The sequence below is a fragment of the Galeopterus variegatus genome, unplaced genomic scaffold (genome assembly GCF_000696425.1).
Source record: "Galeopterus variegatus unplaced genomic scaffold, G_variegatus-3.0.2 Scaffold3334, whole genome shotgun sequence".
NCBI lineage: Eukaryota > Metazoa > Chordata > Mammalia > Dermoptera > Cynocephalidae > Galeopterus > Galeopterus variegatus.
The window spans coordinates 99,292-111,194 of NW_007729445.1; the positions used below are offsets into that span (position 1 = coordinate 99,292).

The 11,903-nt window shown below is 38.0% G+C and overlaps 1 protein-coding gene across 1 annotated transcript in view; it reads left to right on the forward strand.

The window, feature by feature from the left end:
- The window catches only part of NAPB (N-ethylmaleimide-sensitive factor attachment protein, beta), a 46,944-nt gene that overhangs the window by 23,502 nt on the left and 11,539 nt on the right, over positions 1–11,903 (forward strand). The window contains exons 6-7 of the mRNA XM_008584685.1: positions 5,324–5,379; positions 5,560–5,644. Of these exons, the coding sequence (XP_008582907.1) occupies positions 5,324–5,379; positions 5,560–5,644 (141 nt within the window). The remainder of the gene's footprint in view (positions 1–5,323; positions 5,380–5,559; positions 5,645–11,903) is intronic.

Sequence of the window (11,903 nt, forward strand, 5' to 3'; positions counted from 1 at the left end):
CCTCCCCCCTCTCTCCTCCTTCCTCCTCCCCCTCTCCCCCTGTATCCCTTTCTCTCCCACTATGTTCCTCTCTCCCTCTCTCCCTGTCCCCCTCTCCCCTTCCACTATCATGCAGCATTAGACCCCTGGGTCACTGTCGCCACAACCAAATAGACTTTGGACTTCCCAGCCTCAGAAACTGTAAGCAATAACTTTCATTTTCTTTATAAATCACCCAATTTTGAGTATTCTGTTATAAGCAACAGAAACGGACTTATACACCATGTTATATAAAATTTATTATTTGGCCTTTTTAATTTCCCCCATAATTGCCATGCTTTTCTGAGGATACCCTGTGATCTTGACCAAATCAGAGCCACCCTGTGCATTGCAATTGCATGTGTACCTCCTCTTTGGAAGGTTATCTGGATCCTGGAGGAAGATGATAGAGCCTGGAGCTGAGCCCTCCTTTGTTCCCTGCTGTGGTTTTGATGCTGTAACAGGAAAGAGACAGACCTAGCGTGGCTGGGTATTTGTTTGGTCAGAATGTCTGGGATGGGAATAGTATCTTTACTGAGGGTGAGTGAGTCTTGCAGGGGATGAGCACTGTGCTCAGCGTCTTTGCTAGCAGAGGCTCCTACATCAGCTTCCTCTTCCAAGGTGGTGAGAAGAGCTCTCTGGGGACAGGACCTGCAGAGCTGTGGCATTTCTGCTGGCAGGGCATGGTCTGGTCAGCCACACCACCAGATGGGTCTCCATAAAATTGGGGGTGGATAAAATGATCCACAGTGCCCTCTTTTTTCCCTTTTTAAAAAACTTGATTTGTCCTGGCAGCTTCTAAAACCCCCATTCTGTGTATTGGCCACTAGGTGGCACTTTCTTTCCTTGATATGTCTTGTTTTAAAATCAACTGAAGAAGGACATTTTACTGAACACACACAGGGTTAGCTTGTGTTCCCTGTTGTTTGCGCTCCTGTGTTTAGAAACATCAGTGCTTGGTTGGACTCGTTAAATTGTGGTTGTTGGTGTGTGAAGTTCATGTTTGAAAAATCGTTACACCTAAGGTATCTTATATCTGGTTTGTTACAAATGAATTTCTTTCCTTTTAATACTACCCAATATCTGTTCTCTGATTCATTCACAGATTTTAGCTACTAGACGTTGAAGTGTGTTGTTTCTTAAACTCACTTTCTTTCTCTTACTTTATGAAGTAAAATACTGAACCACATAATAAATGGGTCTTCTTTACATGGCTTTTTAAATGATCCGGAGGAAGTATGACTCATTTCTGTTTTCAGCCTCTGAAGAACCTGATTTAATACCCCTTTTTACAGCATAGGATAGAGTATATGGCAGGTTTGTTAGGTTCTGTCTAGGAGTATTTGTTCTAAAAGAACCGATCCCATTTTAAGATTATTTAAGGCTATTTCACTTACACAGTAGATTCTTAAGCTTGAATCCTGTAAATTACATTTGCTTTAAAATACCAATGTTTTATTTGCTTTAAAATACCAACTCGCCCGTGGCTCACTTGGGAGAGTGTGGTGCTGCTAACACCAAGGCCATGGGTTCAGATCCCTATATAGGGATGACCGGTTAGCTCACTTGGGAGAGTGTGGTGCTGACAACACCAAGGCAAGGGTTAAGATCCCCTTACTGCTCATCTTTTTAAAAAAATAAATAAATGAATAAGATAGATAGAATACCAATGATGTCACAGCCATAACAGCCTTGTTTCTTATTTTAGGATCCCATGTGTTCTCCAGCATTGTAGCATTCATCCAGGTTCCCCAAGAAGGAAGATTGCAATCCCTTTGGCACTTTACTTAAGTAACAGGAAAATCAGCTTGTCTTAGTGTCTATACTTATTGTTATGTGTGTTATTGTTATTGGTGTCTGTGTTCTGCTTTTGATACTTCTTATAGTCTTTGAAATTGTCAGGTAAAGTGGGCAGATTTCTAGTTATTAAGGGTCTGCGGTGCCTGGTAAATTTCCCTACATGTTAAAATTTCAAACTTGGTGTTTGAAACACCAAGGTCATCCAAAGGTAACCTGTGGCCGATCTTTTTTTTTTTTCTCTGAAACGTCTGTTAAATGGGCAGATATGCTTTCCTTTCAAGTCCAATCTCTGTCAAAACTTGGGAAAACTGTGGAATTTGATTGGTTTGATTAGTGTTATTAAAAACCAAACTTAAAATTTTTCTTTTGGGCCGGCCCGGTGGCGCACTTGGTAGAGTGTGGTGCTTGGGAGTGCGGCGGCGCTCCCGCCGAGGGTTCGGATCCCATGTGGAGGCCGGTCCGCTCACTGGTTGAGCGCGGTGCAGGCGTGACACCGAGGGTTGCGATCCCGTTGCCGGTCGCGGTAGGGGCATGACACTGAGGGTTGCGATCCCATTACTGGTCACGAAAAAAGACAAAAAGGAAAAAAAAAATTTCTTTTACTATGATAAATGTAGCTGTAGTTTACATTTCTAACATTTGAGCCAGTGCCATTGTTTAATAAGTGTATTTGTTTCTTTTGCTTATAACAGAATATCTGAAACTGGGTAATTTATTTCTTATAGTTTCAGAGGCTGGGAATTCCCAAGTACAGGCAACACATTTGGTGAGGGCCTTCTCCTGGGTAGGAAATCTCTACAGAGTCCTGTGGTGACCAGCGTGTCACATGGTGAGAAGGCCGAACAAGAGAGAGTTAACCTTCTCACTTACTCTCCTTATAAAGCCATCAGAACCATGCCCATGACCACCCATTAAAGGCCCCACATTTCAAATACCATAATTGGATTTCCTACCCTTTTAACACTGTTACAATGGGGGTCAAGTTTCCAATACATGAACTTTTGGGGGGCACATTTAACTCACAACAGTAGGTATTAAGTGAAACCAAATTGCCAACATTTGGCCTTTTTTTTTTTTTAACCTCTGAAACAGCAGTTACATATGGTTCAACTCAACCCTATTCATTGAGTACTGGTACTGTAAGAACTAGGGAGGTAAGTAGCTACATTCTCTGCCCTGGAAAGAAGTTATATAATCAGAAACTCTTTAGAGAAGATTTGGTTAAGTATCTCGTGCCTTATCCCATTTATTATAATGGAAAAGGATGCTAAACACTTGGGGACAGTTCAAAGGTTATTTTTGATTAATCATAAATTCATTGAAAAATGTTTCCTGGGTATTACAAATTAATCAAGATAGTGGCAATGGTTTAATAGGGGACCTTCGTTTGTGATGCAGTTGACATTCATTCACTTAACATCTGTTTAGTGAGCATCTGCTGTATGGTAGGCATGTGCTAGGCACAGGGATATAATGGTGAGCAAAACAGTCATGGACCTGCCCTCAGAAACCTTACACTCTAGTGTGAGAAGATGTACATTTATCAGATAATTCCATGTGTGTGTATGTGATGGCTCTGAGTAGTATTTCAAAGCAGTATATTCTTCCAGATGTTTTCTGTATCCGACTATGTATTTGCAAAAAGAGGAACATAGTGTATTTGCAATGTATTTCCAAAAAGAGGACGATAGCTATTCTTTTATAGCTATGTTTTTAAATTTAATATTATATGAAGAACTTTTTACATCAATGCTTTCATCCACTAACTTTAACCTTAGCACAGCAGCCCATTATATTTAACTACCTAAATTGTTTCCTGCTTTTCTCCTATTATAAATAATGCTGAGAAAATATGTTTGTTTGGGGAGTATATTGGTTAGGGTAGTCTAAATGGCTGGAACAGTAGACCCAAAATATAATCATTCAAACACACTGAAGGTATCTGTTTTCCCAAGACCCTTTAAGGTGAAGGTTCTGTGGGGTGCTGTGTTAGTCCTCACTGCTACTGCCTGCAGGAAGTCCTAGGCCTGGGAGTTTGTGGGAGTTTTTGCTGCCAGTCAGCTCCCTGTTCAAGTAACAATCACCAGAGTGGTATTCCAACATAGTTCTGAGCCTGTTTTGTTTTATTTGTTGTTTTCTTGTCCGTATGCCTAACTCCTAACTCATTAGGAGCTGCCTTGAAGCCATTGAAATAATGGTCTTTGGTGGAAAGACAGGCAGTACCTTTAATCTGATTTTCCTATAGTGCTAGCTCCTTCTTTTGGGTTTATTGGGAAACCTTTGAAATTTAAGGCAGGGGTCTGCAAACCCTCCTGTTTCTGTATGCCCTCAAGCTAAGAATGGTTTTTACATTTTTTAATCATTGGGGAACAAAGCATTTCATGACATATAAAAATCATGTAAAACTGAGATTTCATTGTCTGTAAATAAAGTTTTATTGGAACACAGCCACACTTATTTATGTGTCATCTATAGCTGCCTTTGTGCTGTTATCTGACCTGTTATAGAAAAAAAATTGCCAGACCCCAGTTTAAAGCATTGCCTGGACTTATATCTTACCATTGGTTTTCCAGATTTTTTGAGTCCCTTATCTCTGGGTTTTGTCTATTACCTTTCATACTTGCCTGTAAACCGACTAATTCTTTCAGATTCCAGCCCTTATAAAACCTTGCTGAAAACAGCAAAACACACTTTCCAGAGTTTCGGGCTCCAGTAGATATGTGTTCTACCTTCCCAGTTGTCACAAGCTTGATTTTACCTGCCACAGCATGACAAGGGTTTCCTGCTTTCCAGCCTGCAACCTCCATTTCCTCTTCACTTGTTAATTGAGTGCCACTCGTTTCAAATTGAAGGCAGCACCTTTATTCTAGATGACACTTATGGTACTAGTAAGGGTAGTCTGTACTACTATAGCAAGTTGTAGACCTAAGTTATAGTAGGGCTTCATATCTCTCTAAAAGAACAATCCACTGTAACTGTTGTGGGTTTGGCAATGGTGGTGACACTATGGTTGGGGGTACATTCTATCCTCTGTAGTTCTTTAGGAATCAGGCTGGTAGAATTCTGCTGTCTTCAGTTTGTGGCTTCCAGTGGCACTTTGGACATGATTGTTCCATTCTAGAAGTGGAAAAGACCTGGAGAAGGATGCAAAGTAATATGTATGGCCCAAGGCTGGAAGTGCCCACAGCATGTCCATTGACATTCCATCAGAGAGAAGTAGTCACATGGTTACCCCTAACTGAGTGGAAGCTGGGAAGCTTCCATGTAGTTGGGCATTTGTTGGGGGGGTGGGGGATTTTGATGGACAGACAGCAAGCCTTCTGCCACCAGCAGGAGTCTTCCAGAGTGCTTGCTTTCTTGTATTCTCTAAATAAAGTAGGCTGAGGTATGAAAAGTTTGCTTTTGGAATAGGTTTATTTATAGACAAAATACCTATGCAAATGTGTGTTTTAAATGCAGCTCTTCAAATGAATTGTTTGAGAATAAAATGTGTGTGTGTTTTTAGGCTATTGCACATTATGAACAGTCTGCTGATTATTACAAAGGAGAAGAATCTAACAGGCAAGTATTAAATTTCTCGATATAGTTAAATGGGTTTTATTGTGTATGGTACAAGACAAATCTACCTGATACGCTGTGAGCACACTTGACTATACCAAATGCAGTTGTAGTGGGGTCCATGTGTATGTCTTTTAATTTTCTGTTGGATCATTATTTACTCTGCTCTGTTCTTTGTTTTAGCTCAGCTAACAAATGTCTGCTGAAGGTGGCGGCGTATGCTGCCCAGCTTGAGCAGTATCAGAAAGCCATTGAGATCTACGAGCAGGTGAGGGTGCGCTTGTCTCCTCGGACTGAAGTCATTCTGAACCATTCTCTTTTTTTTATTTTATTTTTGAACCATTTTTTAAATTCAATGTTTAATGTTTCTTCTTATTCAGATACATTTCACACATCATGTTATTCATTCTTTTAATGAGTACAATTCAGTGGTTTTTTATTATATTCACAAAATTGTGTAACCATCACCACTGCCTAATTCCAGCACATTTTCATCACCCCCAAAAGAAAAAAGAAGCCCAGTTCTTCATTACCCACTCCTCCCAGTCCCTGGAAAACACAATCTACTTTCTGTCTCTATGTATTTGCCCATTTTGAACCCTTAATATATATATACAATTACATAATACGTGGCCTTTTGTGACCGGCTTCTTTTACTTACCATGTTTTCAAGGTTTATCCATGTTGTAACATGTGTCAGTACTTAGTAACTTTTTATGGCTGAGTAATACTCCTCATTTAGTTTATCCATTCATCAATTGATGGACATTTGGATTGTTTCCATTTTGGGGTTATTGTGAATAATGCTGCTGTGAACATTTGTGGTCAGGTTTCTGTGGGGATGTTTTCAGTTCTCTTGGTTATATACCTAGAGATGGAATTAGAATTGCTGGGTCATGTGCTCACCCATGTTTAACTTTTGAGGAACCGCCAGACTCTGCCACAGTGGCTGCACCATTTTCCATTCACAACAGCAGATTCACTGAGGGTTCCAGTTTTTCCACATCCTCACCAACACTTACTTGTTTTCTGTTTTTAACACTTGTGTGAAGTGTTTTCTCATTGCTTTTGATTTTCATTTCCATAATGATTAATGATGTTGAGTATATTTCCATGTGCTTATTGACCATTCATATATCTTCTTTGGAGAAAAGTCTATTCAAGTCCTTTGTGCAGTTTTTAATTGGGTTGTTGGTTTGGGGGGTTGAGTTGTAAGAGTTCTTTATATATTTTAGAAATTAATCCCTTATCAGATATGTGATTTGGAGATATTTTCTTCCATTCTGTTGTTGCCCTTTTACTCTGTTATTAGTGTCCTTTGAAGCACAAAAGTTTTAAATTTTCATGAAGTCCAGTTTTTCTACTTTTTCTTTTGTCTGGGCTTTTCATGTCATATCCAAGAAGTCATTGCTTAATCTAATTTTATGAAGCTATTTCCCTGTGTTTTGTTCTAAGAGTTTTATAGTTTTAGCCCTTAGGTTTAGGTCTTTGATCCATTTTGAGTTAATTTTTGTATATGCGTATTAGGTAAGGGCCCAACTTCATTCTTCCACATGTCACTATCCAATTTTCCCAGCACCATTTGTTGAATAGACCCTTTTCACTAATGAATGGTATTGGGACCCTTGTGGAAAATTATTTCACTAGCATGTGAGGGTTTATCTCTATCTTTACTATTCCATTGGTCAGTTCATCTGTCTTTTTACCAGTATCACACTGTTTTGATTACTGTAGCTTTGTAGTAAATTTTGAAATCAGGAAATGTGAGTCTTCCAACTTTTTCAACTTTTTTCAAGATTGTTTTGGCTATTTTGGATCTCTTTATTTCCATATGAATCTTAGGATCAACTTGTCAGTCTCTGCCAATAATTTAGCTTGGATTTTGATGGGGATTGTATAGAAGTTGTAGACCAATTTGAAGAGTGTATTAGTCAGGGTTCTCCAGAGAAACAGAACCAGTAGGAGGTATATACAGTAGTTTCCCCTTATCTGTGGTCTTTGCATGTTTTTACTGTAGTCAAACATGGTCCAAAAATACTAAGTGGAAATTTCCAGAAATAAACAATTCTTAAATTTTAAATGTACTCTGTTCTGTGTAGCATGATGAAATCTTGCACTGTCCTATGACATGCCCAGGATGTGACTCATTCCATTGTCCAACTTATCCACACTGTATATGCTACCAGGCTGTCACTGTATAGGATAAAACAATGTATATAGGATTCAGTACAATCTGCAATTTCAGGCATCCACTAGGGGTCTTGGAATGTATCCCCTGTGGATAAAGGCAGACTACTCTGTGTGTGTGTGTGTGTGTGTGTGCACAGAGAGAGAGAATGGGAGAAGAGAGGAGTAAAGGGAGGAGACAGAGATGGTGGTAAGGAATTGGCTTGCTCAGTTATAGAGGCTGAGAAGTCCAAAGTTCTGCAGTAGGCCAAGCTGAAGGCCCAGGAGAGCCAATGGAGTAAATACCAGTTCAAGTCTGAGACTGAAGTTAGGAGAAGATGAATGTCCCAGCTCTGAGAGTCAGGCAGTGAGAATGAATTTTCCCTTATTAAAAGCCTTTTATTCTGTTCAGGCCTATAGTAGATTGAATGAGGCCCCCCAATATTGAGGAGGGCAGTCTGCTTTATTCATTCTACTGCTTGAAATGTTCATCTTACCCAGAAACACTCTCATAGACACCAAAAAGAATATTTACAAGTATCTGGGCACCCTACGGCCCACTCAAGTTGACACATAAAGTTAACCATCACAGAAAATATTGCCATCTTAACAATATCAAGTCTTACAGTCTGAGAGTTCAGGATGACTTTCCATTTATTTAGATCTTTAATTTTGTTCAACAATGTTTCGTAGTCAGAGTGCAAGTTTTGTGTTTCTTTGTTTACATGTATTCCTAAGTATTGTATTCTTTTTGATGCATTGCAATTGGAATTATTTTCTTAGTATCTTTTTCAGATTGGTAATTGCTAGTGTATAAAATACAGTTGATTTTTGTATCCGAAATACAGTTGATTTTTGTATCCTGTAATCTTGCTGAACTTATTACCTCTAATAAATTTTTTTGTGGATTCCTTAGGATATTCTGTATACAAGATCATGTCATCTGCAAATAACAGTAGTTCTACTTTTTCCTCTCCAATCTGAATGCCTTTTACATCATTTTATTGTCATTTGCCCTGGCTAGAACCTCTAGTACTGAAAGCAGACATCTTTATCTTGTTCCTGATCTTAGGGGGAAAACTCTCTGTCTTTCACCATTAAGTATGATGTTAGCTGTGGGATTTTTGTCAATGCCCTCTATTGGTTTGAGGAAGTTGCCTTCTCTTCTTAGTCTGCTGAGTGTTTTTATCATCGAAGAGTAATGGATTTTGTCAAATGCTCTTTCTGTATCTTATGAGATGAGCATATGGTTTTTGCTCTTTATTCCATTAGTAATGGTCTGTGACATTGATTTTCATATGTTGAACCAACCTTACATTCCTAGGGTAAAGCTTACTTGGTCATTGCAAAGTTTAGGGGTCCCCAAGAACACACTCGGGTATGATAATTTGCTAAAAGTACTCACAGAACTCACTGAAATCTGTTATACTCACAGTTGTGGTTTATTACAGTAAAAGGTACAGATTAAAATCAACCAAAGGAGAGACTCATAGGGCTGGATCCAGGAGAGTTCCAAGTATGGAACTTCCAGTTGTCCTCCCCCAGTGGAAGTGTGTTGACAGTGCTTTACTTCTTCCAAAATGTGCACAGAGCATTGCCGACCGGGAAACTCACCTGAACTGTCATCCTCAGTTTTTATTGGGGCTCAGTCATGTAGATGTGGTTGGCCACCTTGTGGCTGACCTTATTCTCTATCCCTCCGTAGGCTGAGCTATACCACACTAACCAAGGCCCCCAGGTAAACAAACGCACTCTTGCAGACAGGACATTTCAAGGGCAAAGACACACCTCTCTGGACAACACTGATCTTTTATGGCACAGTTGTGGTGAGCAGTCTTTTTCATAAATTGTCAGAACTGGTTTGCTGATATTTTGTTGAGGATTTTGATATTTATAGGGATGCTGATCTTTAGTTTTCTTGTGATACCTTTATCTGGTTTTGGTATTAAGGTAATTCTGGCCTCAGAATGAATTAAAAAGTGTTCTCTTTTTTTTTTTTTTTTTTTTTTTTTGGCAGAGTTTGTAAAGGATTGGTGTTAATTTTTTAAACATTTGGTAGAATTCAGTGATTTTCTGTATTTTTCTGTTTTTATTTTTATTTTTATTGATTTCTGTTTTCTTGATATTTCCTTCTGCTTTCTTTGGATTTATTTTGCTCTTTTTCTGGGTACTTGAGGTGGAATTGAGTTTATTGATTTTCCTTTTTTTGTGTATGCAGTTTTAGTGCCATCAGTTACCCTTTCAGCACTGCTTTATGTCTCACAATTGTTATATTGTATTTTTAATTTAATTCAGTTCATTGCATTTATTGATTTTCTGCTAGACTTTATTGACTTACGGATTATTTAAGTGTTTTTTTTTTTTTTTAATTTCAAAGTGGTTGGAGATTTTCCTGTAATCTTGCTGTTATTGATTTCTAGTTTGATTTCATTTGGTTGGAGAACATGCTTTGTGTGATTTCCATTCTTATGAATTTGTTGATGATTGTTTCATGGCTCAGAATATGATCTGTCTTGGCATATGTTTTGTGATTCAGCTGCTAGATGGTGTATTCTATAAATGTTTATTAGATCCTGTTGGTTGATCACATTGTTGAGTTCTTCTGTATACATGCTGATTTTCTGTATAGTTCTATCCATTGTTGAGAGATTGTTTGGTGTTGAAGCATCTAACTATAATTGTGAATTTATCTATCTCTCCTTTCATTCAATTAGTCTATATATTTTCCAGCTCTGGATTGCTATTCTTCTTGGTGGATTGACTCTTTTGTTGTAATGTCCTTCTCTGTTTCTGATAATTTTCTTTGCTGTGAAGTCTACTTCGTCTACTTTATAGCCTCTCCTACTTTTTTTCTGATTAATGTTTATATGACATATCTTTTTATTCCTTTTTCTTTCCACCTGCCTATATCATTATAGTTGAAGTGAATTTTTTGAGTTTCATGTAGTTGGGTCATACTTTTAACCTACTTTGTCTTTTAATTGGTGTATTTAGATCATTCACTTTTAATGTGATTATTGATATGTTAGGGCTTAATTCTGCCATTTTATGTTTTGCTTTCTGCTTGTGCTCAGTTTTTGTTTCTCTGTTTTCTTTTTCCTGCCTTTGTGTGGGTTATAGCCAGCCCTCTTTATTTGCGGTTTCTGCATCTGCAGATTCAGCCAGCCTCTGATCGAAAATGTGGTTAGGCCTATGGTAGTTACACCTGAACTGAACATGTACAGACTTTTTTTTCTTGTCATTATTCCCTTAACAATATGACAACTATTTACGTAGAATTTACATTGTATTAGTTATTGTAAGTAATCTAGAGATGACTTAAAATATATTGGAAGAACGATGTATGCAAATACCGTGCCATTCTATATAAGGGACTTGGGCATCTGTGGATTTTAGTATCAGCAGGGGATCCTAGAACCAATCCTTTCAGGTACTGAGGGACAACTGTATTTGTTTTCTTATAGTGTTTTTGAGTATGTCTCTTCAAATAGTATTTCTTTTTTAGTGGTTGCTTTAGATATTATATTACATTTACAAAACTTATCACTCACTAATGGTGTCATTATTTTTTCAGTTCCAGTGAAATATAGAAATCTTGTCTCACTTTACGTCCTTTTACTCTCCCCATTCAATGTATAATTGTTTTAAATATCTCCTGTATATACGTTAAAGTCACAGGAGTCAGTGTTAGAATTTTTCCTTCAAACATCAAACATAATTTAGAAAACAAGAAGAGAAGGAAAGCCTATTTTATTTGCCCATATTTTTGCTTATCATGTTCTTTTTCTCTTCCTAGTGTTCCAAGATTCCTTCTTTTGTTTTCTTTCTATTTAGAGAACACCTTTCTGCCATCTTTTAGGGCAGGTCTGCTGGCAACAAATTCTCTTAATTTTTCTTCATTTGAGAATGTCTTGATTTCCTCTTACACCCTGAAGCATATTTTTCCTTGGTCTACAATTGTGGGTTGATAGTTCTTCCGGTTTGAAAAAGTGTGCAATTAAGGCCTCCATGGATTCTGATGAGAAGTCCGTTGTCATCCAGGTTGTTTTTCCCCTGTATGTGCGGTGCTTTTTTGGATCTCTTTCAAAGGTTTTCCTTTGTCTTCAGTCTTTAGAAATTTAATTATAATGTCACTTGGGGTGGATATCTTTGGTTTTATTCTGTTTCGGTTTCACTAAACTTCTTGAATTGGTAGGTTTACATTTCTTGTCAAATTTAAAGTAATTACCTCTTCAAGTACTTTTTCAGCCCTTTTCCTCCCTTTCAGGACTTGGACAACATAGACCTAAACCTTTGACAGTGGCATAGGTCCATGATGCTCTGTTCTTTTTTTTTTTTTTTTTTTTTTTTTTTTTTTGGTC